Source organism: Zonotrichia leucophrys, chromosome 1 (genome assembly GCF_028769735.1).
Source record: "Zonotrichia leucophrys gambelii isolate GWCS_2022_RI chromosome 1, RI_Zleu_2.0, whole genome shotgun sequence".
Lineage (NCBI taxonomy): Eukaryota > Metazoa > Chordata > Aves > Passeriformes > Passerellidae > Zonotrichia > Zonotrichia leucophrys.
In genome coordinates, this window is record NC_088169.1 from 5,364,274 (window position 1) to 5,392,256 (window position 27,983).

General features: G+C 43.0%; 1 protein-coding gene across 4 annotated transcripts in view; it reads left to right on the forward strand.

The window, feature by feature from the left end:
* The first annotated feature begins 516 nt into the window (after positions 1–516).
* Positions 517–27,983, forward strand: part of ABCG1 (ATP binding cassette subfamily G member 1) — a 61,798-nt gene continuing 34,331 nt past the window's right edge. For 3 of the 4 annotated variants that reach the window (XR_010439200.1, XR_010439202.1, XM_064705738.1), the window contains exons 1-2: positions 517–636; positions 3,580–3,823. Coding sequence is in view for 2 of the 4 variants with exons in the window: in XM_064705738.1 (XP_064561808.1) it covers positions 595–636; positions 3,580–3,823 (286 nt within the window). In the remaining 2 variants the exon portion in view is untranslated. Of the gene's footprint in view, positions 637–1,100; positions 1,265–3,579; positions 3,824–27,983 lie in introns of those variants that run through there. The other variant, XM_064705754.1, reaches the window with a different exon arrangement.

Consider the following 27,983-nt stretch of genomic DNA (forward strand, 5'->3'; position numbering starts at 1 on the left):
GACCATTCTGTGATTCTGTGATTGTGTGACCTCGCTGAAATGCAGGTCTTTGGTGTGAAGAATAATGAATGGAGAAAGTAACTCAGTGACAACATCTCTTCCTCTCCATTCCTGGACTATAATGGCTCACAAATCAGTGGGTAGGAGTCCCAGGGCCAGAACTGCCTCGTCCTCATGAAGATGGGATGCACAAGGCGATATTGGATGATGCTTCTACTCCCCATTTCCTCAGAGAAAGCCTCCGGGAGCTCTTTAGGAAGCTGTCGCTGCCTGGAGCGTGGGGAAAATTCTGGCTGCCCTCCTCATTCTATCCCAGCGAGCGACCTTCGGTGCCCCATTCCACGGGACAAGCGTCTGCCGCGCATTTGGGCAGAGCGACAGCCACGGCCCCAGTGGCTTGGGGACACGCTGCCCACCTTCCGCGGTGCCCCGAGGGGTGCCCCGATCCCTCCGCTCCCCCATCCCGGCTGGGGGCGGGCCGGGCCGGGGGCGGCCCCGGCTCCATCGCGGCCCGCCCGCCTCCCGCAGCCAGTCGGGGCGGAGAGGCGGCACTGGAGGCTCCTTGCGCCGGCAGCCGGGCGGGCAGCGGCGCACATGGCATGTCTGATGGCGGCTTTCTCCCTGGGCAGCGCTTTGGTAAGGCGAGCCCTGCCTTCCCTCTGCCAGCGCCGGCCGGGGGGCGAGGTGCGGGGCTGGGGGACGGAGATGGAGCCGGGGCTCGGCGGGGAGCTCCTGAGGGAAAAGCAGGGTCGGAGGGTGCGCTCAGGGCTGCAGGGTGCAGGATGGGCGCTGAGGGATGCGCAGGGTGAGGGATGTGCGGGATGAAGGATGCGGGATGAGGGATGCGGGATGAAGGATGTGGGGTGCAGGATAGGGGGTGAGGGATGCGGGATGCAGGATGCAGGGTGAGGGATGCGGGATGAAGGATGCGGGGTGAGGGATGCGGGATGAAGGATGCGAGTGTGCGAGCGGCTGGCGGCGCACGGCGGGACTTGACCGCTGGTTACCTCAGTCTGTAGCTAAGGCGGGGGGATTATCGCCGAGCATGCTCGCTGCGCCGCTGCGCCCCGCCGGCTTCCCGGCGGATTTGCGGAGGGACCGTAACCTTTGCATAACACCCGGGGCCGGCGGGGGACGCAGCGGGCACAGCCCGCGGGACCGCGCTGCCCCTGCCACCGGCCGCGCTCCGGGAGCGGCCCGGCTCCTCAGCGGCTCCACCAAACTCCATGGGATATAGCCCAAAGTGCCCCAAAGCCGCGGAGAGGTGAGCGCAGTGCTGCGGAGCCGCCGGGGCTGCGAGCGCAGGGCTCGGGATGCGGGGCTGGGGCATCGCTGGGGGTGGCAGCGCCGAGGAGAGGGTGCTGCAGGTGTTGGGGCGTGCAGAGGGGGCTCAGGTGTGTCTGTGCCTCTGTGCCTGTCGTAGCCACGGGATTGCCCAGCTTTTTACAAGCGATCCCAATACCAGGAGGCGTTTAGATCATCCCGGTTGCTCGGTGGATCCTCACCCATAGCGGGTGGTCCCTGGAGGGGGAAGGTGTGAGAAGAGGCAGCTCGGTCCACACAGTGACTGAAATTGTTTAATGTCCCAGTGACAAAAATCTTTGGCTTCATACTCTTGGATGATTGAGTAGTCAGAGGCAAATCTTGTCCAAAGGATGTTTCTTTTGGAATCGATCTAAACTGGAGAAGCTCTGACTGTCACCTAGATAATCAAGGTGACCTGCTCATTCAGAGTTCATTTTCAGACATTCCCTGAGATTCTGTGAAAGTGCCCAGTGGTTCCTCAGAACAAAAGAGATTATGAGTGCCAGAGTGAGCCTTGAAAACATTCAGGGAAGAATATTGTTAACTCGCCTTCTCTTAGTTTCTAGGGAAGTTCCCCAGCTTTGATTGTTGAGCTCTAAGATGTTTCACATTACTCTTGTTATGTTCAAATTACATACAATGGCAGTGAACTATTTAAGAATTTGACAGTAAGTGTTAGTGGATACCTGACCTCTAAGTAAGGTGAGAGCACGATTAAAATCTCTTTCTGGAGAAAATGTGGTGAGCAGAGCTGATTATTTTCTTCCAGAACTTGGGGCTTGTGTGTGAAGAATGTGAAGATGCCAGCTATGGAGTGGTTAAGCAGGAGTACTTTTTTTTCATCAGTGATTATTTAGGACTGGAGGTTTTTAAAATGTTTTTGTCAGCATTCATGACAAGTGACTGATCTGAGCTGGGCTGCTCTTACAGCAAAGATGGGAATACCAGGAACCATGAGAGGGAAATGGAAGTAGCACAGGCAGGAGGAGGCAGTGTCACTTTTTAGCTGAATTACACAAATATAGGGAAACAGTGGCAAGATCTGCAGCTCTGTGTGTGTTCATGGACTGAAAAGTAGTGCAGCACATCTGCTTTACAGGGGATAACTTTGTATTATGGGTCAGCATGGAAGGCCTGGCACATCAGCCATCTACAGGAGTCATTTCCAATACAAATCTGCATCAAAAATACTAAATTTCCTAATAGGCAACTGTGCAGATGTTTGGCTCTGTTTGTGACATCCACCAAACAACAGATGACAGTGAACAGCCTTTAAACAGAACTGTTCAAAATTCTGTTTAGCTGAAGAAAATTCATGGCTGTTTTTCTCTTGAGCTTACACACATCCTGCTCATATTAGTGCAAGGCACCTGTGGTGGTAAAAGGAATCCGAAAAAATCCAAATTATGTAGGTATAATAAAAAAAAAGAGAGAAAGATGGGTGGAAGGCCATTGTCATGGCCAGGAGGGGAGGGGAAGGAGGTTTAGTCCAAAAAGTGCCAAGTGGAATTGCACAGAGTGCTGTGATAGGCAAGAGGAATGGCTGTGAGCACAGGACATTGACCTTACAGTGTCAGTGGTGCAAGAACTGGAGCAGAGTTTGTGTGCTCATGTAGCTGATAAGATTTCCATTAGTTATCACTATCAAGCATGGAAAGCAGTCAAGGATTTTGGGTGCAAAGCATTGTGCTTTCCTAAAAGACCTCCAGAAAAACCTTGTACTGTCAGCCCAGGTTGCAAAGTCTCCAGAACTATCAGTGCAGGAGAAAATAAAGCATGAAATAGTACATATGAAAATTCTCAGAAATGTAATTTCACCTTGACAGAAGCATAGGCTGATCCAGAGGAGCAAGAGCTCTTTGGCATTTTGAGTGGCTGTCTTTTGAAATATCTGCACAAATAATTGTTCAGCCAGATCCCTTCCCCCTTCAGCTCTGTCCCAAGTCCTGGAATCAGAGTAACTAGAACCAAATTCCTTGAGTGCATGAGAAACCAAATACAATGGGGACTGAACTTATAAATGTATTAATCTGGTGCAAGATCTGAAAGAAAAACTAGTGCTAAAGGAACTGTATGTGCTGCAAGAGCTCTTTTACCTCTTCTGTCAAGGCTCAGGCAAAAGAACCAACAAAAGCTTGATTTATTTTACTCCTCTTTCACCTTTCAGTGCAGTACAGCTGGATTTTTGTGCTATTTAAAGCACAATTCTGGCGCAGAAGGTTTTGAAACGTGTTCCCAAACAAAAGTCTGTGAACTTTCTCCATTTCCGTGCAGGGTGGCAGCAGCTCTGGTTGCACCATGGCCGAGCCCAAGTCTGTGTGTGTTTCTGTGGACGAGGTGGTCTCCAACGGCACCGACACCCAGGACATCCACCTCATCAATGGACACTTAAAAAAAGTGGACAATGCTCTGACAGAAGCTCACAGGTTCTCCTACCTGCCCCGCAGGCCAGCTGTGAACATTGAGTTCAAAGAACTGTCCTACTCCATCCAGGAAGGGCCATGGTGGAGAAAGAAAGGTGAGGAAAACGAGGTTCCATCCACAGTTCATACATCTGCTCATTTCTGCCTCCCAGTTCTTGAGGATCTGAAGTAAATATAGTGTTGCTGTGCTGCCAAATATCTGTCCTGTGATCCTGCCTTGTCTACAATTTATTGTTGAGGGTGGGTAGAGCACGCAGGAGTTTAAAATGGGGGTGGGAGAAGTGAGGAGGCTTTGTTATTTTACTCCTGCAATTGGCTGTTTTGTGAGATGGTTGTTTTTTTCAGTACTCTTTCAGAACAGTGAATATCTCAGAATTCCAGAAGGCTTTAGACACCAGGATAAAAACTGTTTTCCTTAAAGGATGTGTTTGGAAAGAAATGCTGTGAGCTCTGGGTTTCTCTACAGCTTAGATGGGTCTCTCAAAACTTGCAATTTCTGTGATGAAATCACTGGGACTGAATCCTGAGGTTCAGTCAAGGACCAGGATGCTCTTTAGTTTGCTGATACACACTGCAAAGAGTTCACTGCAAAATGATAAATATTGGGCACTTGTCAAACAAGAGAAGTTTGGAGTAAGAAGAGATTATTCAGCTCTCTTCTCTATAGGTTCTTGGTTGATTCCAGTTCTGAAAGGTGATTCTGTCCTTTCTCCTCTGCTTGGCATCAATTCCTTTCATGCCTTCACTGGCTTTGTGTAACCATGTGTTTCCTAGAGAGTTTTTAGGTTTTTGGGGTTTTTTTTTGGTGTGTGTGGCTGCTCCTCTCTGAAAGGAAAACTAGGTCATGCAGTAAATTCCTGCCAGCAAAAAGAAGCATGCCCAAGAGAAAACTATTGAAATCTCCAAGAGAATTTTGTGCACTAAATGCCATAGTTGCCCTTCCCTGAGGAACTCTCTCCCAGCAGTGTAAATTGGCATGGTTGTGTGCTTCAGTTCTTTTTAGAGATAAGGCCCTGCCAGTGCAGCCCTCACCTGAGCCATGTTTGGTACCTGCACTGGCCCTGAAACTACAAATCCACTGGCTTAAAGGTCCCACTCGAAATTGTTTCACCAAGCACTTGGCTGCTGTCTGTGAATTGTATCATTATCACAACACCAAGGCTTCAATAGTCTAAAAATGTGTGGAATGAAAAGCTCTGGAGCTGTTGCCATGAAAGTGCTACTGTATGCGGACAGGCTGTGCATACAATTATTCATTTGTTGAAAGATCTGCAGATTTCATGCTTTAATGGGTTTTTCAACATCAAAACTGTATGTAGACCCACTGGCCTTCTTTTAATTACTTGCTAAAATTGCATGGAGCCACATTGTCCATAGGAGAACAGCTTGGTTTGGCAGCAACTTTGGTACATTCAAAATTATTCTTTATCTTATCAGAATGAACACAAAACACTGAAGGTTTTTTTGTCCTCCAAGAAATGGAGCTAAGCCAAAATGTCTCATTTAAGATTTAAAAGCTTGGGATTTCTAACTGAATCTCTTTCTCACTGGCCAGGATTGATTGAGGGATTCTATACCCAAAACCCCTGTTCAGATTTTCTGACATGCCTGGGTGACTTGGCTTGAAGAAAAGAATGTCCTGGCAAAACACCCTGCTGCTGGAAATGACCTGTGGAGGTTGTCTTGCTTAGACAGAAATCTGGGCCAGGTGACCTCCAAAGGTCTCTTCCTTCAGTGTTTCAGTGAGTTGCTGGTCAGGTTATAAAAACCTTCTAGAACCAAACTTTCCTTCCAGACATGTTCCCTCCTCCAGGGGCTGGCTCAATACATTGGTTTTAAGAGGAAAGATTTTCCATTAGAGAAATAGAAAACCAAATTGCCTAAATAGTCCCCAGTGAAGGTAGGAACCAAACAGTTCAGATTCTCTCAATTGTTTTAGTGGTTCTGCAAGCAGAAGATTTTTTGTGTGTAATTTGGGATATATCTGTTCAAACCTGGTGGATTACATATGAAACTATTCTGAATACCTTAGACTGGTTCCTGTTCCAGTGGGAAACTGGGACTTTGCAGTGCCCAAGAGAAGGACAATATTGTACCTCCAAACACTGGTGGTTGCTGCAGTTCAGCATTCCTTGTGGATTCCCCGTGCTAAATGTCTCTCCCATTGCTGTAATGTGAAATATTTGAATTCACTTTTTTTTTATGAGAAGAGTAGCAGAAAAAATGCTGGGGAAAAAAAAGAAAGGAGATGTCTCTCAGTTCACATTGTTCTTGGGTGCTGGTTGTGGTAAGAAGAGATAAGGAATGCTGTTTCAAAAATGTCTTTTAATTAATGGTGTTTCTATTCTTAAATGGAGCTTGAAAAAGAAAATCTACTATTTCTACATCATTCTCTATGACTGTAATGAATTAGTTAAAACCTTTCAAGAGTTTTGGATCACAAAGGCAGAAGTGCAGTTTCCTTGCAAAGACAATTTGTGCCAGCATGTTGGACAGGAATTCAGCTGAAGAGCAATTCCCTTCAGTAAAAATGGCATTGCAAAGTAATGTTAAGGTTAGGCTCTAAATGAGCAGAAGGAGGAATAATTAGCAGTGCTACCATTGTGTTCTGTGCTTAGCTTGATTGTTCAGACAATGCAACTCATGGTATGTCATGTCTTTTACTTTTCACTAAAAGCCCAAAGAAAGGTGAATTTGCATTGCTTGTCAACAACAAAGAAGCTAAAGAAGCCATGGTAGACTTCAAATTGGAATTTTTCATTTATTTTTGTCTCAGCCTTAAACTGCTTAATTAAACTATTAAATATCATTTTCTCTTTAAAAATAGGGAGGGGCATTTTGATTCTAAGGTTTATATGATAAATGCTGCTCTCCTTCTGAGGTTTTATCAGACTCCCGGCAGAGATTGGTGTGACTCTGGAGCTGGTTAATTCCTGCTGTAATTTCCCCTGAGGTCAGTGGGATTAACAGGGAAGGAATATGGCAGGTCAGTCCTTGATCAAAGCTGCTCCATCTGACCCATTCCATTCAGCAGGAGCTGTTGCCAGTATGGGAATTTGGGAGAAGGTAAAGAGGTATAAAATTTCAGAAGGTCTCAGCTGACTTTGGCATTTTCCCCATAAAACTTTCAGGGAATTGTCAACAGGTAGAAACAGTATTCCTTCAGGTTTGAAGGAAAGGGATTTTTGAGTGACTTGTGAGGTTAAGGATCTTCCAGAACTGAAAATGTGTCTTAGCCTTTGCATCCAGGCTATGTTCAAGCACGTCCTGGGGGTTTCCTGTGGGTCAGTGAAGTTCATGATTTCAGAAAGCCCCAGGGCTTCTGGAGGAACTGCTGTGAGGTTAGGATGGACTGGCAAAGCCAGAAAAAGGGAACTTCAGCACATTTGGTAGAAATAATGGGCTGCTTAGTCAGGATACTTCTGCTTTCTTTTAGGATGAGGGACCCAGCTGGCTTGGAGGGGAAAAGAAAGAGCCCTGTGTTAGATCCAGTGTGGATCCTTAAATGTGAAAAGCGAGATCTGCAGAGCTTTGGAACAAAACATGGCCAAAGTTTCACTGTCTTGTCACAAAGCCAATTATCTAAGGGCTGAGAAAGAGATGGAAGTGAGTCCTGGTTTCTGAGCTGTATATTTAAACTGCTCTTTGAAATATAAATGGGAACACAGAGATTGGTTTTACCAGTTCATAGAAAAATTACAGACATGTAGGTTTTCATACTAGGACTCCTGAAAACTGTTTGCAAGAGGATTTGGTAGAAAAGTCAGTGCCTCGGGTTTCTGTCATTTTTGTTAAAAGCACCATGAAATAATCTGAATTGTGGTTTGGGGATGAATTATGTATAGTCCCCTATACAAAGGGGGCATGAAAAGTACTTTGGAGCTTTCTGTCTGGGTCCAAGTCATTCAGCTTTACTTGGAAAAGATAAATACATTCTATATAGCCACGAAAGGACATTTGCTCTATTGTTTCTAGGTGGGTTTGCTATAATACAGTATGGAGATGGAAATATTCTGCCTATATAATTGAGTGCATCCAGCAAGAAAATAGTAATAAATTTGCTTGCAAAACACCACAACAACAACTCAGGGATTGCTTTTCTTTTTTTTTTCTTTTTTTTTTTTCCTCCCTCCCCTCTCACACTTCTCAGTATTCATGGTTAATTAGGCAACGTTTTAGTTGGAAATTTCTCCGTTGTTATTTTTAGGGCTGTAATGAGTCACTTGCGCTGCGTTGAGCTCTGCTGGGATTTGGTCTGGAGTAACCTCGCAGGGGCAGGCTCCGGCCGGGCACCGTGCAAACCGGGGGTTTTCACTGCAGAAATCCATGCTCGGCAGAAAACGCCCCATTTCTTGTTATTTTGGGTTTGTTCTGATGGCTCCAACCCCGTGGAAGCAAAGCAGAGCGGTGCTGGTGCTGTCTTTGCTGTCCGGGTTGTTATTGCGCAGCTTTGGGCGGCAGGAGGGGAATGGAGCGCTCGGATGGCTCCGAAGTGTCCGGGGGGGAACACGGAGCCCTGGGCAGGTGTTTGGTATTCATGGAAGGCCAGGAGTGGCCGTCACAGCCCGAGATAGTGCCATCGGAACAGCGCGATCCCAGCGCCGCGTGTGATGCTAATGCCGTTCTCTGCATAAGATGGAAACTTCACCGCTGTCAAACCATCAGCGGAGATTTAAACAGCCTGGGCTTTGCCGATTTGCTTCGGTGCTGTCTTAGGAATTAGCTCTGCAACACACGCTCGGACAGACCCCTTTATTTTTATTTAGCTGTGCGCTTTATTTAATTAATTTTTTCGCAGCATCCTCTGTATGACTTCACTGCAAACATCCCCCACTCCCCTCTCCCATCCCCTCTGGAGATGCCCAAACGGAGCGCAGGGGAGGTGGGGGGCGGCAGGGGGGATTTGGCCGGGATGAAGCGCTAATCCGTGCTGGGGAGCGGGCACGGCCCGGCTGGGGCTGGGGCTGGGGCAGGTGCGGTGCCGGAGGTGCCGCATGCCCGCCCGGCCGGCGCGGTTACTGCCGGGCAATGCACTGCAGTAACCCGGGCGCTGCCGCTGTTGCTAAGATGGGAAAGGAGGGAGGGAGGGAGGGAGAGATGCAGAACGGGAGCGAGCGAAAACCCACTTTCCGAGAGAAATATTTCTCTTTTTTCTTTCTGTTTTTTCTTTCTTTTTTTTTTTCTTTCTTTTTTTCCCCCCATTTCTTTCTTTTTTTCTTTCTTTTTTTCTTTCTTTTTTCCTTTCTTCTTTCTTTCTTTCTCTTTCTTTCTTTCTTTCTTTCTTTCTTTCTTTTTTCTTTTTTCTTTTCTTTCTTCTTTTCTTTCCTTCTTTCTCCTCTTTCTTTCCTTTCTTCCTTCTCTTCTCTCTTTCTCCTCTTTCTCTCTTCTTTCTCTCTCTCTTCTTCTTTCTTTTCCTTCTTCTCTCTTTCTTTCTCTCTCTCTTTCCTCTCTTCTCTCTTTCTCTTTCTTTTCCTTTTTTCTCCTCCTTTTCCTTTCTTTCTCTCCCTCTCTTTCTCCTTTCTTTCTCTCCTTTCTCTCCTTCTTTCTTCTTCCTTCCTTTCTTCCTTCTTTCTCTCCCTTCTTCCTTCTTCTTCCTTCCCCTTCCCTTCCTTCCTTCCTTCCTTCCTTCCTTCCTTCCTTCCTTCCTTTCCTTCCTTCCTTCTCCTTCCTTCCTTCCTTCCTTCCTTCCTTCCTTCCTTCCTTCCTTCCTTCTTCCTTCCTTCTTCCTTCCTTCCTTCCTTCCTTCCTTCCTTCCTTCCTTCCTTCCTTCTTCCTTCCTTCCTTCCTTTTCCTTCCTTCCTTCCTTCCTTCCTTCCTTCCTTCTTCCTTCCTTCCTTCCTTCCTTCTTCCTTCCTTCCTTCCTTCCTCCTTCCTCTCCTTCCTCTCCTTCCTTCCTTCCTTCCTTCCTCTCCTTCCTCTCCTCTCCTCTCCTCTCCTCTCCTCTCCTCCTCTCCTCTCCTCTCCCTCTCTCTCGAAATTTCCTTTCCTTCTTTGTTTTCCTTCTTTTCCCCCTCTCCTCTCTCTGCCAGGTGGATTGTATTGTACTCCACCATTTTTTGCCTGCTTTGTCTGACAGTTGTTTTCATCTCTTGTGCAAATTCAGATCCATATGTTAGGAAGAATAAACAAGTTAGGCCGGTTGAAACCACCTGCAATACTGGTAAAAGGCTGTTTTCAGGCAAATATTGTGTAGATTCCTTTTCAGTGGCTTGAAGTGTTGGCAAAATTAATTAAAATGAGGCATGATTTTTAGCAGAGGGTTTCTAAGCACATGTTTTAACCTTGATAAAATCTGTGTAGTTTTTCTTTTAACACTTAAGCTGTGTCAAGATGGTAAAAATACATTGAGTAGTTGCTGTTACTGGAGTAGTTCACAGTGTTTTATTAAGTGATAAATAACTCTTCCCAGTGTCCTCTTGCATGTGTTCTGTAAAATAGAGGTTATTGGGAACAAATCTTGGTCAGCCCCTTTGCCTGAGCCTTCTGCTGTTTCCCAGCTGAGTATGCCCTTACTTCAGCATTACTTGTTTTCCTTTCAGCAGAATCCATTGTTTTTGTGGGTTTGTTTTTGTTGGGGTTTGAGGTTTTTTTTGTTTGTTTGGAGGTTTTTTAGACCTGGAGCTTTTATAGAAATGTGCCTTGAGTTTGACTCAGGGCTTTTTGGTCACTGAGCCTTAAAGCAGAACATCTTCATTCTCTTTGCTGTATTGTTTGTTAAACCTAAACATCCCAATGACCTCACTATTTTTCATTCTAGCTAATGTTTTGATAGAATAAACTTTATTAACTGCTGCTGTGAAAACTTGTGACTGAGGAAGGAGGTTTTAGAGAGTTACCAGTTAAATCATTCTGGAATTCCTGTGCCAGGAGGTGGTCACAGTGAGCTGTTGGGAGTCTGAGCTCTGATCTTTGCTGTTTCCATCTCTCACAAAAAGTGTTGGGGGCTGGCTGTAGCTCACCCTGACACCCTTCACTACAACTTGCTGTATGCTGAGTGGGGTTTGATGGAATGATTTATCCTCTGCCCATAGGTGGCCATGCCCTGCTCGAGGTGTTGAGGAGTTAGAGGCAACAAGCAGCAGCATCTGGGTGTACTTTTGTCACATTTCAAAGCAGGCTTTGGTTTCTGTAGTCTGCAGATCCATCTGAAGGCTGAGGGAAGATCAAGCAAGAGGCATTTTGCAATTGGAAACCTCAGACATCACATGGTTCATCAGGGTTTTCCACAACCTCACTGAAAGGAAAGAGAAATCACAAGAGCAGACAAAAGCAGAAGCTAACTTGAGTAAAAATGCTGTTAAAGTTGATTTTTTGTTGTGCACTTTCTTTCATGCCATTTTGGAAAGTGGCTCTGGAAGTTCTTGGGGTCTGAGCTTACCAGCTCTTTATGGCAGATTTTTGTTCTATGGGGATTTAATATCTCAGAGTTCAGCTCTGTATCCTCTGAGAAATTATTATTATTTTCCCCTCACGCTTCTCTGTAGCATTTTTCTTGTAGGTAAACTGTGGAGACAGTCAGAACATGACACTCAGAATGTGGCAGGCCCTCAATCAGCTGCTTTATAATTCACATCTGTACCCTTTGAGCTTTGGAGGGATAACTTTGTCTTCTATTAGAAAACAGTGCTTGGTGTTATTATTAAAATAACAAGTCAAGACTTACAAGAAACAACATGCAAGGAGATCCCAGCAAAATTTACATGGTTAGCATGTGGGAATGAACTGATTTGGATTTATAATTAAAGCATTGCAAACTGAAAGGTGGGTGTTCATTCTCAAAATGAAAGCCCTTGAGGCAAAACCTAAATCAGCCAGTGATGCTTTAACCCCAGAGCCTCTGTGACTTGCATCTGGAGAGGTGCAGAAGGACATGTATCTTACATAAGGCTGAGTTTTTGTCAAAAATAAGTTGGGAGTTTGGTTCATTGTGCCCAGGGTCCCTTCCTTTGCTGCAGGCATCTGAGAGAACTGGCCACCTACCTTCTTGTGGGATTCATTTATTTAAGAGCTTTAATAAAATACCTTGTTGAAAAATGACATCCATGTCAGATGACAAAATGCCCCTTTTTTTAAGGTATTCCTTCTAAAGGAAATCCCATGCAATGAATATAGCCAAATCTTGTATCAGAAACTTCTGCCCAGGACCTTTTATCTCTTATCAAAAGCCTTGGGACAGCAAGAGGCTGAGGTGTTGGTGGTTCAGATTGCCTGCCCACTGTGCCAGCTTTGGACCCAGCAATTTTTGGTTAACACCACTGGTACAGAAGGACAACAAACCCACAAGCTCTTACTTACCATGTGGAAAATTCAGTTTTCTACTGTGAAAATAATTTACATTCAGAACTTTAGTCCCTAAGACTGGCAAAGTGTTCCTTATCAAGCCCAGGACCAAGCTTAAACAGACTTCTTCTTGATATCAAAGTCTATGAACAATCTTTAACAGACATCTTCTTCTTGATATCAAAGTCTGTTAGGAAATGGAAAAACTGAGGATCCCCAAACTGTCCAGATGCACTCACTTTTTCACCAACTTCACCAGAGGAATGCATAATACACCATGTATGGAATAATTATTGCCCTTTTTCAACCAATTCTTTAAGCTGTTCATCCCCAGGTGTGATGGAGGAGGGTGACAGCACAGACAGAGAAGGCCAAACAGTTCTGGTTGTTTTCAGTAACTCTGAAGCTCAGTAACTTCCTAAAGTAACTGCAAGGAGGCTTGCTGAAATGTCCCATTAATGATTATTTTGAAAGCAGCTCCCTTGTGAATTCTGTGCTTTGGTGCAGATGTTTGAGTTTCATTTGGCCTGTGGAAGCTTTGTCGCTTGGGAAAGATTTCAGAGGGAATATTTGATCTGAATGTGAGGGGTGGCATAAAATACAGCAGGACCAGTACTGTGTGAGTGTCTCTGGAAGGAGGACAGAGCAAAGACAGACAAAGTTCTGTCTGGGAAATGGAAATGTGTGGTGGAGGTGTGTGCTGCAATGTGGCTCGAGTCACCCTGCAGGTCCTCACTGCACCTTCCTGTCACTGCTGGGCTTCTGTTCCCATTCACAGCTCATTTGGGCTCTGCTGATTTGTGGGGGGAACAGATGCACTCTGCAGACTTAATTTTCTTCAGGAGGTACAGGGATAAATCCATCCAGATTCTTACCAGGCAGAGCTACATGGAATTACATAATAGCCGTAGAGATAACCGCTTGTTTGTTCAGGTTTTTTTTTTTTTGGTTATGTATCTGTTCCAAATAAAAATAAATGGCAGAGACCTTGGCTTTACAAGCTAATTTACCATCTGCCTCTCATCTAGTATGTACAGCCTTCATCTTTTGTGTAAGAATCATATTTCTTCCGGCCTCACATGTTTAGAGTAATGACAAATGTTGTTTATAATTGCAGAGCATCTGCTACAAAAGAGAGGAGAAGATTGAATATGCAGTGGTCAGGTTCCTGGGTAAATGAGAATGGACCTGTGGCTCTGTATCCCGCTGAGCTTTAGAGGGTAGGCTTTTATGCCAGCCAGAAGAAAGAAGTTTCAAATGTAGCCATGCACCTGCTTAATATGAAATTTAAAGGAAAAACCCATCACAAACTGAAGCTTTTAATACTCTTGTTAAGTAATGGAGCTAAATTCTGCCCTGTTGCATCTGTTTTGTGCTTTTGAAGCAGTCAAGTGGATGGGGCTGCGCCAGCAGAGCCTGGCCAGTATAATTTTTTTTTAGTCATGATGCAGTTATTACCTCAAGTGCTTTGAAAATTAAGCACTCTAATAACACCAGCAGGGCAGGGCTGGAATGGGTAAATGAGCACCCAATTAAAAGAAAGGGGATTGGGGCTAAATATTTGCTATTAGAGGAAGAGCATTTTCTTTTTCTGGGTCAAAAAGCCACAAACTGCAGCCAGCTTATTGCATATGAATATCAAGGGCTGATGTCTAAAATGCTGTTTGAGGCTTATAAAGCTGAAGCCTGGCTGGGATGGAGTTCCCTTTCCTTCTCCACTTGCAGAGGTGAAGCTCTGATGCTGCCACCAGAGAAATGTGAGCCAGAAAGCCAAGGACAGGGCAGGGGGGCACATCTGTGCACACCTGGCAGTGAAAAGTTACTCCCATGGGTTTTCATTGTGACCCTGTCTTGCAGAATTTTTTGAAGAAGAATTTTCCCCAGAGGAACAAATTGACAGTAGATAAATACAGAGATGACTGATGGGAGAGTTTTTGGACAGTGAGTTGGGTCAGTCTGTCTTGTAAGCAGAACTGCTGAGTTCTTCTCAAGGAGTGTCCAATGATAATGACAGTAATTAGAAAGTAATAAAAATGAGACTGTTAGGAGCAGCTGGAGCTGGTGGGGTTTTGAATGAGGGGATTCCTCCTGCCCTGGTGTGTGGCAGCCTTGGTTTGCAATTGCAAGTCCAGCTGGTGGTGAGGCAGGGCATCCATGCAGCTGGATGGAGCAGCAGGAGGAGGACAGAGGCTTCTCCAGCACCCTCCTAAACACAGATCACACCTGGGCAAAGCTGAGCAGCCCCAGGGCCTCCCTGGCATCCCTCCTCTCTGGCTGGCTGTGCTTGCACACAAACACACACAGAAGATCTCTCCACCAGTGGGTTTTGGTCATGGTGTCCATCCCATCAGTCTTTCAGCTGCTGGCACCTGGACCTCCAGTAACCCCTCAGATCTGCAACCTCTTGCTCCAGCAGCTGGTGTGGAAAAATTTCTGCTTCTGACCACTGGGTCCATGGTGGTGTCTCCTGTTCATGAGCTCACAGAGGTGAGGGCATTCCTATCATAGAGATTTTTGCCCTTGATGAAGGGGAGGAAGAATGAGGAGAACTCCATCCTACCAGAAGACTAATTAATTATTTTATTATACTATATTATTCTATATGATATTACACTATATTAGATTACATCTAAACTGAATCTGCCAAGCACTCAACTGCCCAGAATCTTGTGACTGTCAGCCCCACACACACCTGGATTCAATTGGTCAGTGAATCAAAACACACCAGAATCCAGTTATCAGTTCCCTTCAGGTAAACAGTCTTCCATGATGTTCCTCTTGTGAACAACACAGGAGCAGTAAATGAGATAAGAATTGTTTTTCCTTTCTCTGAGGTTCAGAGAATGTGAATCCCAGAATATTCTTGGGAAGAATTGTGCCTTGCTTTTCTCTGAGAAGAGAAATGTGGTGACACATTCCCCTGTGAGAAATTTGGGAGCAGTGTTTGGCAGGAGTGCAGGCTGGGCTGCAGGGATGAGGAGCTCTGTCAGACAGGGGTAGCTGCCTCCTGACATGCCTCTGGCCCCTTTAATCCCCATTTCCATCTGCTTTCTCAGGCCTGCTCCTCCTCAACCTGTGATCCATGCCTTTCCCTGCCTTTGGCAGGTCCCCTGAGTGTGCTGTGATGGATGTTTGTCCCTCTGTAATTCCCATGGCTGGTTTTACACCACCCCAAACTCCTGTTCCCCCTGCATGCCATGGTGAAGTTCAGCATTCCACAATTTCTTTGGGGACACATCTTGGTGGGCTTTCCTCCAGGAACAGCAGCCCTGTCCTTTCCATTTTAGCATCTTCAGAGTGCCCAATTTAATGGGTTGAGTCCTCTGAGCCTCAGCTCAGTCTCTGTGCCCACTCTGCCTGGCCTTTTATAACATAACTGAGCAAAGACCATTGTTGGACCTTCTTGGCTGGTGTGATTTTTCTAAGCTTTGAACTTAAAAATAAATGAAATAATATGGCTGGCCAGTCATTTGTTTAAGCCCATGGAAAGTTTCCCTGTGTTGTAAATCATCACTGAAGTGGAACTCACATTGGGCACATTTTTACCAGTTTCAGGAAAGTTGTCAGGGACTGCAAATAGGGAATGGAGCTACTGCACTTGTGATTATAATAAATCAGCTCCTGCTGTCTTAGAGGCTGAGTTATGACAATATGTGTGAGCTGCTCTGTCACAAACACTCAGAGGAGCTTGACAGACAGCCCTGAAGGAGGATTTGATACTTGATTTCTTGCCTGGGAGAATGATGATGTAAACCTGAAGGAGAAATGCATTAAACCTGAAGGAGAAATGCATAACCTGAAGGAGAAATGTATTAAACCTGAAGGAGAAATGCATAACCTGAAGGAGAAATGCATGACATGTGAAAGAGAAATGCGTTAAACGTGAAGCAGAAATGCGTTAAACGTGAAGCAGAAATGCATTAAACCTGAAGGAGAAATGTATAACCTGAAGTATTCACCAGTCACTGAATCCTGGGGTCACTGTCAGACTTGGTGTCCATGGAGGATGATTGTGTCTTTTGCAGTGCTCTGACATCTGGGGACACCAAAAAAAGGATGAAATTTCTGAATATACATGATAACACTTAACAGATTTACTCTTTAGTCTCCTAGCAGAAATATGGGCATCAGTCTTCTGAATCCCATGCATCCTTTTTGCATTATAAAATCAAGTAAACAAACAAAAATAAAGCAGGCCTTCCCATATAGGGCATGGCTGTGACATTTCAGCACTCATCTTTTGATTCTTATTGACAGGCAGTAAAAATAAGCTCCTGCAGCAAAGTGAATTGGGACAAAGGGGGGCACACGTTTTACAGTAAATGAAAATAACTTCAAAGCCAACCTACAATTCTTCTTGGGTGCTCAAACTGTGCTGCTCTAAAGGTACAGGCCCAAAGGAATGTTGGAATCACTGCAATGACACATTAGATGGGTATCATCATTCTGCCAGGGCTGTTGTCTTATGATAGAACATTTTGGACCAAATTAACAGAAATTAATAAAGTTTGATAAGGGAAGGGTATGGCCTGATACCCAGAAGGAACTTTTTCACTTATTTGTATGTTTCACTTGTAAAACTACATTCCAAAGATTACAGAAGCCAATGAAATTATTTTAAATGTCAGTGTTGAATGTCACCAACATTCAGGGCATGTTTATATAGTAATGGAATGTGTCAATAGAAACCATCCCATGTAGATGTGTCTGAAAGCATCAGAGTACTAAAAGTAATATATCACAAATATATTGTATATGCATTGTCCTTCTAGATATAAATATGTTCAATATATGTACATTTAATATACCTATATAGATACCTGTAAATAGGAGTGAGTGTATATATACACACAGGCCATATATATATCGATATATTGATATATTGATATATCGATATATCTATATATCTATATATCTATATAGATATTTATCTATATCTAGATATATTTCTGTATATATATAGGTTATATATAGATATTTATAGGTTTTCTGTTCTCATATTTAAATATATGCATGCACATACACTCAGGTAGATTTATTTATGTACTAAAACTGGCTGCACATCCCTGCAACAAACACTTTGAAGATAACATTTTAATCGAGGTGTATATTCCTCCTCCTCCTTTGTAGTGACAAGATGATGTAATTATGGAAAAGCAGCAGCAACCTGATTTTTTTCTTTTTTTTTTTTAATGAAAAGCAAGAGAGTAGCAGTTGCTTAGAAGTGGTTCAGGTCTGTTGCTACTGGATTAACAGCGTAACAGGCTAAAATAGCAGGAAAAATGAATGTAAAATGGAAGCTGTTTTATCTGAGTGGTGAAAGGAATGGCATGAAGAAATGGCAGCATTTTGCAGATACTTTTCAATAGGGACTTATTACATTACATAAGTTGAGTAATTTTCTGCTCCCAGTCATTTCCCTGGTAATCAGATTGTTTGTGCTTTGTTCTTGTTTCCTTTAGGAGTTGTAGGAATTGGTTGGAGCTCTCATGTGTAGCAGTGGTGGGTCCAATTCAGACCTGTCTGGGTTATTTTGCCTCCTTATAGCTGCAAACAACATCATTGTCTGAATTTCCTCATTAGCTGAGCATCTCTGGAGCTTGCTTTCCTGCTGGGTGTAAAGGAGAGGATGTTTATGTGCCAGATAAATGGCTGCTACTTCTGTTTGTCTCAACAGTGGTTTGCTGGTGAAAACTGGGGGGAGTTGTGTATCTTGGATTTCAGAAAGAAAATACTGAGGTTTTAAGTGGAATAATGTGTTTTGATTTGCAAGAGCCACCAAGAGAGTGGTGTAGAGAACAGGGAAATGGTGGAGATGTTCTTCTGGCTGGTTTTACTGGGGACTAGAAACATTCCTTAACTGCACCAGGAGGGCCAATAACAGCACTGCAGATCCACAGCTGGAAGCTATAGGATCTTGCCAGGAAGAGCTCTGTGCACATGGTGGGTGTCCACATTCCCCTGTGGCTGCTTCTGCCTTCCCTGAGCACCTCTGGTGGGAGAAATGGGCTGGGGAGGGAATTGTCTGGTTGTGGTCAGCCTGGGGAGGATCCACTGTGTTCCCCTGGCACATGTCAGAGCTGTGAGCAGAGTGCTCTGTGGTCACTTCATCACTGCACTGAGCAGGGTGGGATGGGGGTGACAAGGGTGAGCAGAGTGGGATGGGGATGACCAGAGTGGGATGGGGGTGACAAGGGTGAGCAGGGTGGGATGGGGATGCCCAGAGTGAGCAGAGCGGGATGGGGATGACCAGAGTGAGCAGGGTGGGGTGGGGGTGACAAGAGCTGTAATGGCATTTTTGCTGGCCACGCTGGCACTCCCACACCCGGGATTGGTGTGAGTTGCCCATTCAGAATTTGGTCCCACCTGTCCCTGCTCCAGCTCCCGCACCCACAGCTGCAGCCATTCTGTGCAAGTGCTGACCCTAAACCCACAGAGGTGGCTCCAAATGCTCCCAGGGTGTTTACAGCTGTACACAAGGAAAGGAGATTGGGGATGTAGTCAAGATTAACCTCTCCTTTTGTATTGCAGTATCATTATCTAATGAGATCAGGAGCAAAGCCCAGCAGCTTAGTCAGTATTAGAGCGTAGGCACCCATTTCAGGAGGGAGCCTTTGAGAAGAGCAATCCTGAGCCATCCTCCTACACCATTTTCTTTGCAGCTCTGCAAGATGGAAAAAGTGACAGCTGTGAACCTCCCCAAAGGCAGTTGCATGTTCTCCTCATGTGCATTGCCTGCAGACACTTCTGCACCATCAGGGGTGATCTCCAGGGTGACCCCAGCCTCTGCTGTCCCTGCTCTGCTGGGACAGAAACAGAGCAGCTCTGCTGGAATTCATGGGGACAGGGTCTGGTTTGGAGCCATCCATGCTATTCCCACCAGACCAGGTCACATTTTTGGGGTTTATTTACTTTGGGACTCATGCCCTGTTCTCTGACCTTGCTTCTGCATCAGTTCTGAAGGTATTTTCTGATTTAAGTTCAGCAAACACCCCTCCACCAGAGCATGCCTTGTGCAGTTTCCCCAAACATTATTTTAACATAACAGATGATGGGATTTTTGTGGGCAAAACCAAATTTTAATTTTTATTCTGTTTAGAATAAACCACTCTATGTAACCTTTGCCTTCCTGACATATGAATGTGGTGTTTGTGAGGTCCCCAGGACAAGGTGAGAGATGAGAATCTGACTCCATGTTCTCAGAAGGCTGATATTATATTATATTATATTATATTATATTATATTATATTATATTATATTATATTATATTATATTATATTATATTATATTATATTATATTGCTATACTAAAACTATACTAAAGAAAGAGAAAGGGTACAGACAGAAGGTTTAACAAGAATGATAATAAAAACCCATGACTGACTCCTCAGAGTCCAACACAGCTGGCTGTGATTGGTCATTAATTAAACACAATTCACATGGAACCAATCAAACATTCTCCTGTTGGTAAACAATGTCCAAGCCACATTCCAAAGCAGCAATCAGATAATTATTGTTTTCGTTCCTTTCTGAGGCTGCTCAGCTTCCCAGGAGAAAATCCTGGGCAAAGAGGATTTTTTAGAAGATATCATGGTGGCATATGAGGGACTGAAGGGCAGTGCTGTGGGAAGTGCAGCAAACCCTTCAGCTGTATAAGGACAATTTATCATCAACAAATAAATGGAGAGTGTGGGAGACAGACAGGAATTGAGTAGGGAAGATCCTGTCGCTGCTCCAAGATCTTGAGCTTAATATTTGATGTCAGTAGACTAAGAATGTGGGACCAGGGCATGTGGGGGCTGCTGTGCAAACAGTAATACCAGCTGTAAATGCACAGGAACTGTTGCAGATATCACAAGTACAGAGGTAGAAGCTCATCTGTTGGGGACAGCATGTTTTATAGCAGAGTTTAAAAGCAGAGTGTTGGGTTCCACTCAGGTCTTCACTGGAAGTGGAGCAGTGACTCAGTTTTAACACATACACACACAGGGATTTAAAAACATGGCAATATTTTGAAAATGTTGTGATCTGGTAACAGAGCAATGTTCTGTACTCGTGCCATTAGCCAGATTGCTGCAGCCCCTGTCAGGATAAGGTAATCTCACCTGTTGGCATAGGGACAAAAAAAGAACACAGGTGGTGCATTCATCATTTGCACACAGTGATCAAAAGCATTTAGCCAGCACTGAAATGAAAACCAGCAATATTAGAGGTGCTTATTTTTCCATTTGCACGCAGGCTACAGCTGTTATTGCTGTGCTTTGTTCTGTCACATACACTTAGGAAAAAATTCCTTCAAAACCCTGAATTTGTGCATTGCCCATATGGCACTGAACATGCTGCCCTGAGAATTGTCTGTGGCCTGGCAGACCACAATTACTTTACCACTGGGTGTAATTCATGTGACAACGAGATTTGAAATTATTTTAAGGTATTATTTCTTCTTAAGGTATTTTTAAAGAAACATGGATTGTATGAGCTGTTGTATCTATAGGCAGTAGAGCAAATTTTTCCTCAGGTGTCTCACAGCAGTGAGAAACAGGGCTGGGCACATTCCTGGAATCACAGAATGGTTTAGGTTGGAAGGGAGATGAGAAATCATCTTGTTCCAATCCCCTGCCATGGCAGGGACACCTTCCACTGTCCCAGGCTGCTCCAAGCCCCAGTGTCCAACCTGGCTTTGGATATTCCAGGGTTCCAGGGGCAGCCACAGCTGCTCTGGGTAACCTGTGCCAGGGCCTGCCCACCCTCACAGGGCACAATTTCTTTCTAATATCTAATCTCAGTATACTCTATCTTAATTTGAAGCCAATTTCTCCCTTCTCCTGTCACTCCATTCCTTTTAAATAGACCGTCTTTCTTGTTGGCTCCCTTCAGGCACTGGGAGGCCACAATCAGGTGGCCAAAAGCTTCGTCTTTCCAGGCTGAATCAGCCCAGTTCTCCAAACCTTTCCTCACAGCAGAAGTGCCACTCCTTTGAATCCATGCAGGTTCCCGCTGTGTAAGAGCACGTGAAATAAATTATACAGCAACCTGGGCTCCTTTTATTGGCCAAAGATTTCATTGATGGTCAGCAGACTGTGAGGTATGATGAATTTCATCCCAAAGGTGCCAGACAAGTGAACCTCCACATTTCCTAGGGGAAATAGCTGTGGAGGGGTGGCCCTGCCCTGTGGCTGAGCATCCTCTCAGCCCCCCCCATGCCCCAAGAAAAGGGGAAAGCAAAAGCTGAAAATGATGATGATGATGAAGATCAGGGCAGTTTAATGAGTGAAGCCAAGCTGCCTGTGTCCCCTCCCAGCTTCTGGCACACCCCAGGCAACTCTAAGATAAGAAAGCCTTGAGATGGTGCAAGCCCTGCCCAGCAACAGCCAAAACTCATTCTGTGACCAATTCTGCTCCAGATCTCCTCCTTGGGGGCTGAATTTCTGCCGGAAATTCACTCTATCCCAGCCAAACCCAGCAGAACAGCTCACTTTTGATGTTTACATCACATGTCTTTGCAGCTGGTTAAAATAAACCCCACATTGACATTCTGAGTTCCTGATAGATCAGTGTTACTACATGGAGGGTTTTCATCTTCCACTCTTTTGAGTGGTGCAATATTGCCTTTTCTTTAGGTTGTCATGAGTCCCTGCTTTTGATCCCTGAGCCTGTGGCAGCTCCTGAACCAGCACAGCTCTGTGCCACTGTATTGATTTTAGTGGTGCTGTGGTGTTTGGCAGGGGCTGAGTGAGGAGTGCCTGTGATTTTTGGGATCAAAGCATGTTTTGAGGTGACATGGATATTCTTCTGGCTGTGTGTCTTTATTATTTCATTTAAAATGACAGTATTTGTGGGGAAAACTGTGTAAACACCCTAGAATCTTTATCTCCTCTTTATTTCCTGTGTGTGCTGATGTGTTAATAGGTAGCAACGATAAACAACTTACAGAAGGAGTAAAGTATATACGTACAAAGTTATAATAAGGGAATAAAGAAACCTCAAGTGAAAAGTTGAATTTTCTGGCAATGCTTCCAAACACTTTTCTGAAATGTCCTTGTCAGTTTAGTTGGTGATCCGGAAGAAATGGAAACATGTTGCCTTGACTTTGGGAGAGAAGATGTGCACTGGAATATGGTTTACAGAGACATCTAATTAGAAGGGTTTGAGAGGACCAGCACTTTTAAAGTGTGTCACTCTTACTAATGATACACATGAGTCTTCAGGCCATTAAAACAGCTCATTTCTTTTGATGGACTTCCAGTTTGTGGAGGAAGCAGCTGCTTTTACTACCAAATTTCTCCTGTCTAATTAGACCAGTTGAGTCAGCCAGCTTAAATCAGCCCTTAGCTTACCCTTTGCCTCTTCACTGAAGAGCTGAATAACCTAATTGTAAAGAAGGACAGAAAATGTCAAAAGAAGTTACAGTTGTTACTGGGAAATGAACCAGTGCAGAGTAAAAAAATACAAGGGAAAAAAGGCTGTTAACACAGAGGGCCTCCTGATGAGCCTATAATGAAAATCCCTCTGGAAATTCTCAATATCCTCTCTTTGTTGGGAAATGGCAGTGCAGCAGAGTAGAAACTTGTTGTTTGTTCACTGAATTTTCCTCTGGCTACGTTTTCATGCAGGAGATTTGTTAGGTGGAGGATTTTTATGGTCAGGAAGAGGGAAAGCCCAGCTGAGTGGTGACCAGGGCACTTGAAACTCTGTGAGACCCAAACTGAGGTTCTTGATCCAACTCAAGGACTTGGGCTTGGATCTTCCTCACCTCAGTGAGTTCCATTGGCCTCTGGAGTGACTTCTTGCTGGTCAAGAACATAACCAAATGCCAAGAATAATATGCCAAGATATATATGCAATAATATGCCAAGAACATAACTGAGCAAAAAAAATCCACCTCCAAAACTCAGAGTTGGGTTTTCTCTCTGCCTCAGAATAAGGTGGAAAACCTGTAGTGGAAGTCATCCTTTTGTGGGATGAGTTACTGCTTCCCACCTTGTTTCAGTAATAATTGTGTAGATAATTCCAAAAATACATGATTCCCAAAATGATGAATGACTCTGATGCCTTATTTTAGTATATGGACTAGTATGAACTCACTTTAGTGTATGGACTCACTTTAGTGTATGGACTCACTTTAGTATATGGACTCACTTCCTCATCAAACCAGGACACTCCTAAAAATGTGAATCAAAGTTCATTGTTTTTTTTTTTTAAACCTCAGATAATTTTAATGTGTACATTTGATTTTTTTTTTTAGTCCGTGAAATCAAAATTAATCAAATGGATGGTATTTATACTCCAATTAAAGTGCATATAGAATTTCTTTTTTTCTGTTTTGTGTGTTTTCTCTTAAAAAGTCTTGATTTTTCCATGGGACATATTATTGATGAAACATTTAATTGCTTGTAATATGTGGTTAGCAGCAAGACTCCTGCTTTGCTCATGCTACTCTATAAGCTCCAACTAATCCATAACATAAAATGTAGGTCAGCTGGAGCTTTTAAAAACAGATGGAAATTCAGGAGTTTATAGTAGTGCAATGGATGTATGTCCCTGTGAGGCTGCCAACTTCTCCAAATGCAGAAAAAAAGCAGAAACCAGAGTGCTGAAAGGTGCTCATTCTACTAATTTCCACTCCAGAACCAGCAATGCCCCGTGCAGTGGGGTTTGTTTGTGCTATATTCAATACTGACATGCTACAGATGATGATAATTAATTCTGAGGTGTTTAAAGGTTATTATATGTGTATATATATAATATTATATATTATATTTTATGTATATTATATTATATACATTACATTATACATTATACATTATACATTATACATTATACATTATATATTATATATTATATATTATATATTATATATTATATATTATATATTATATATTATATATTATATATTATGTGTTGGTTTTTTTTTACAGCAAAAAGTATTTTAATTTGGGTGAATTCATTAGTGTAAATATTCTAGAAGAGGGAGGTAAAACCACAGTTGTTCTAAGCAAAATGTGAGAAGTGGACCTAATCCAGGTTAATTTCTGCACACACTTCAGGTTTTCCTTTGTTTTTATATTCAGCATCATAGGTTGGATCTTTTACCAGATTAGTGTGGAAATAAAATACATTACCCTGTGTTATTGTCTCATTAAAGTCTGGAGTGTTTGGAAGGGAAGTGCTGAGAAGCCCTGGGTGTATTTCTGGAATTACAGCCTCCCAGGCCAGGTGCTGCAGCTGTCCCCATGGCAGGGAGCAGGGATGTCCTGCTGCCATCAGGCTGCTCTCCCAAACACGGCTCCTGCTCCCTCTGACAGAGATTTTCCAGGCTTGGAGGCCCTTCAGGAGCTCCTGTCCATGTCTCTGCTCCTGGATGTGTGAAAAACGCCAATCACTTGGTTTTAAAATTTTAAAAGTTTAATAGTAATAAAATGGTTATAAAAACAGTAATATAATTAGAGTAATAATAATTTGGACAATTAGGATTTAGGACAGTATGAGACAATAAAAATCAAAGAGTTATGGACAGTCCAGGTACCTCTTTCTAGGCAAAATAAGCCCAAAAATGGACCCACGTTAACAGAGGATCAACCCTTAAAAACAACAGCCTGTTGCATATTCACACACTTCATACACGATGCATAAATTCCATTCAAACACAGGATTCTGTCTGGTCAGTGTCAGCTTCTTCCTCTGAATCCCAACAGCATCTTCAGGGCTGAGCAAGGTGGGAAGAAGTTCATTCTCCTGATAATGGGGCAATAAATTCTCTTTCTGTGAAAGATTCAGGTGTCCTGTGGCTGCTGTCTCAGTGCGAGTCCTTTCTTAAAAAAAAGTATGCTACATAGCATAGTTTCTATTTTAACATTATGTTATAACCTAAAACTATATTTAACACACTACTTAAGAAAATTAATACAGCATAACTTTCTAACACAACACATATAATATTCATTTGAATATTTGCAAAAAGCCAGTCATAAAACACACATTTTTCACAGTAGGGTTAAAGACTCCGTACATGAGCTTAAAATGTACTTTTTAAACCAGCTCTGATGTTTGCCCTGAATCTGTTTCACAGGGTCCTGCTGGCTTTGAGTGCTCCTCACCTTCTTGTGGGAGAGGATGGGGCAGGAACAGTGGGAGTGTGAGGGGATGGAAGTACATTTGCAGTTTGCAATTTGCAGTTTGCAGAATTGGTTTGGGAGAGTGGCAGAGGCAGGGCAGGGATGTGCAGGGGGTGTTCAGAGGCTCAGATCACCTGTGCTTCAGAGAAGGTTCCTGTCATCACTAGTGTAGCTGAGCTAGAGTGATGTGAAAAAATTAAATTTGTTTGGAGTCAATTGTAACATTTTGAGTTTCCAGAGGTGACTAATGATCTGTGATTTTTTACTTGTTATCAGACTCTCTGGCAGCTTTTAAATTGCAGTGACTAGGGCTGAAAACATTTTTCAAAATCCAAGAAATGACTCTCCTCATGTCTGAAGGCTGGGGAGAAAGCATTGTCTTGTGAGTGTGTGAACCATGGCAGATGTATGTTTTAGACAAAACTCTGTTTCTAACAATCTGAAAAAATGTTTTTTTCCCTCTGTAGTTTACAGGAGACATCTCATCACATTCCAGTTTAACCTGGAGTGTGTGATGCAGATCACAAAAGGCTTTCCTTTGTGCACCAAGCTCTTTGGACCAGATATTGCCATGAGGATGAGTGAGGAAGAAAAAGATGCTAAATACCTTCAGCTGCTTCTGCTATAACCCTAGAAAGCCCTGGAGGTTTTATTAAAAGTAAAGTATGATTTCATGGAGGGGCTATCTATCCCTGAATGAGTCATCCATAGTGTTTTAGTGTCCATACCTTGCTACTTTGGGTTTTCTGTATTTTGTGCATCTATTTCTTTTTCTCAATTTTTTACCCTTTGAACTTAATCCTTAAATTTTAGTGCCTATATATTTGTATTTAAGATGGTATAATAACACAGAATTTTGTCAAAACACTAACCACAGTGGATTGAATGATCATTGGTGAAATTTGGGCTGTACTAATGAGCTGGCAAGAAAATGTAGACAGGAAAAATGCCATTTATTTACCTTGGTATGAAACCCCAACGTTTCAAAAATTGACTCAATTTTGCCCCTGCTGAATAGTAAGCAGCTGAAATAGTGGTCCAAAACTGAGTTTGTCTCTTCAGGGCAGTAAGATTTTAAGGGTAAGGGTTAACCTTTAACACTTACACAGTTGGAGAGGAGCAAAGAGCCAAAGTTTTACTTTTGCTTTTTCCCCTTCCCTCCTTCTTCCTTTATTTTTTTTTCCAAAAAGAAGGGGCTGCTGTGAAGGATTCTGGTTTTATTTGTTTGTAAGCCTGTGAATAACACTGTTTGTACCTTGATGTATGAAGGTGCTGCAATTATGAGAAATTGCTTTCTGCCTGATTGTCACACACAAACAGCTTTCATCTCACGGTGCATCAGGCTCGTGACTCTAGTTTGTCATCCCAGGGAATGTGTCAGCCTTTCATTTCTAACTGGCTTGGCTTTGCTTTTGTCAGGAAAGACCTTTCCTGTGTGCTCAAGTAATAGAAACAAAGGCAATTAAACAAAAAAAAAAAAAAAAAGGCAGCAAAAAGCAATTATCAGACAAAGATTAGGCTGTGGGTATTGCTTGGAAAAGACAATTCTACAGATTCAGAGGAAAGATGAAGCTCTGCGTCATTCATACTTTTTTTTTTCCTCCTTTCATATTTCCTAAGGGTTGAAGATAAATTAGGGTAGCTATTTTCTGTCCAGGCAAAGTACAAGCCATGCCCCAGATCTCCAAAATGCTTCAACATGTAAATAACTGCTTCTGGAGCCATCAGGTCCTGCTGCAAGTAGAGATTTATTTGCATTCATGTTGGAGGGTTACTCTCGTTCATTGACCTATTTAATTGTCATTCTCTATCCCTGGCTGCAGGCATATGGGCTCCATGTGCCTGTGCAGGGGAGAGGAGCAGCTTTAATTCTCTCAGGCAGAAACATTCCACAGGAAAAAACCCAAGAACTGAATCTTAGCATGGATGTAGCACCGTGATAATAAAAATAATAACAATAATAAAAATAATAGCAGTATATGAATAAGAATAAAAGAATAAGAATGAGAATAAGAATGAGAACGAGAATAAGAATAAGAATAAGAATAAGAATAAGAATAAGAATAAGAATAAGAATAAGAATAAGAATAAGAATAAGAATAAACCCAAGAACTGAATCTTAGCATGGATGTAGCATGGTAATAATAAAAATAATAACAATAATAGCAATAATAAAAATAATAGTAATATATGAATAAGAATAATAGAATAAGAATGAGAGTAAGAACAAGAACAAGAATAAGAAAATAAGAATAATAAAATAAGAATAAGAATAAGAAACCCAAGAACTGAATCTTAGCATGGATGTAGCATGGTGATAATAAAAATAATAACAATAGCAATAATAACAATAATAGCAGTATATAAATAAGAATAAAGGAATAAGAAAATAAGAATGAGAGTAAGAATGAGAATAAGAAAATAAGAATAAGAATAAATAAGAATAAGAATAAGAATAAGAATAAGAATAAGAATAAGAATAAGAATAAGAATAAGAATAAGAATAAGAATAAGAATAAGACCCCTGGACTCACATGTAATGGTAATTATTCTGTAAACCTCACTAAAAGGCTGCAGAATCAAATAAAAAAGAGGCAAAAAAGGTGAATTCAAAGAAACATAGGTTGCCCAGATGTTTCTGCTCTGGTGGTAACCATAAAAAACATGGAATTGAAGGAGTTTGGCACAAACCCATCCATCTCCCAGCGCAGTGGGGAGGTGTAAGCAGTAGTAACAGGGGCAAGGAGGTTTGCCACAGTATTGGTGACACTTTGTTCCTCTCTTCTGTTGCTGGAACATTTGTCAAGAAAACCAGAATTCTGTGTCCACCTCTGTTTTTTTGTCCCTTGGAGGTATGGGCT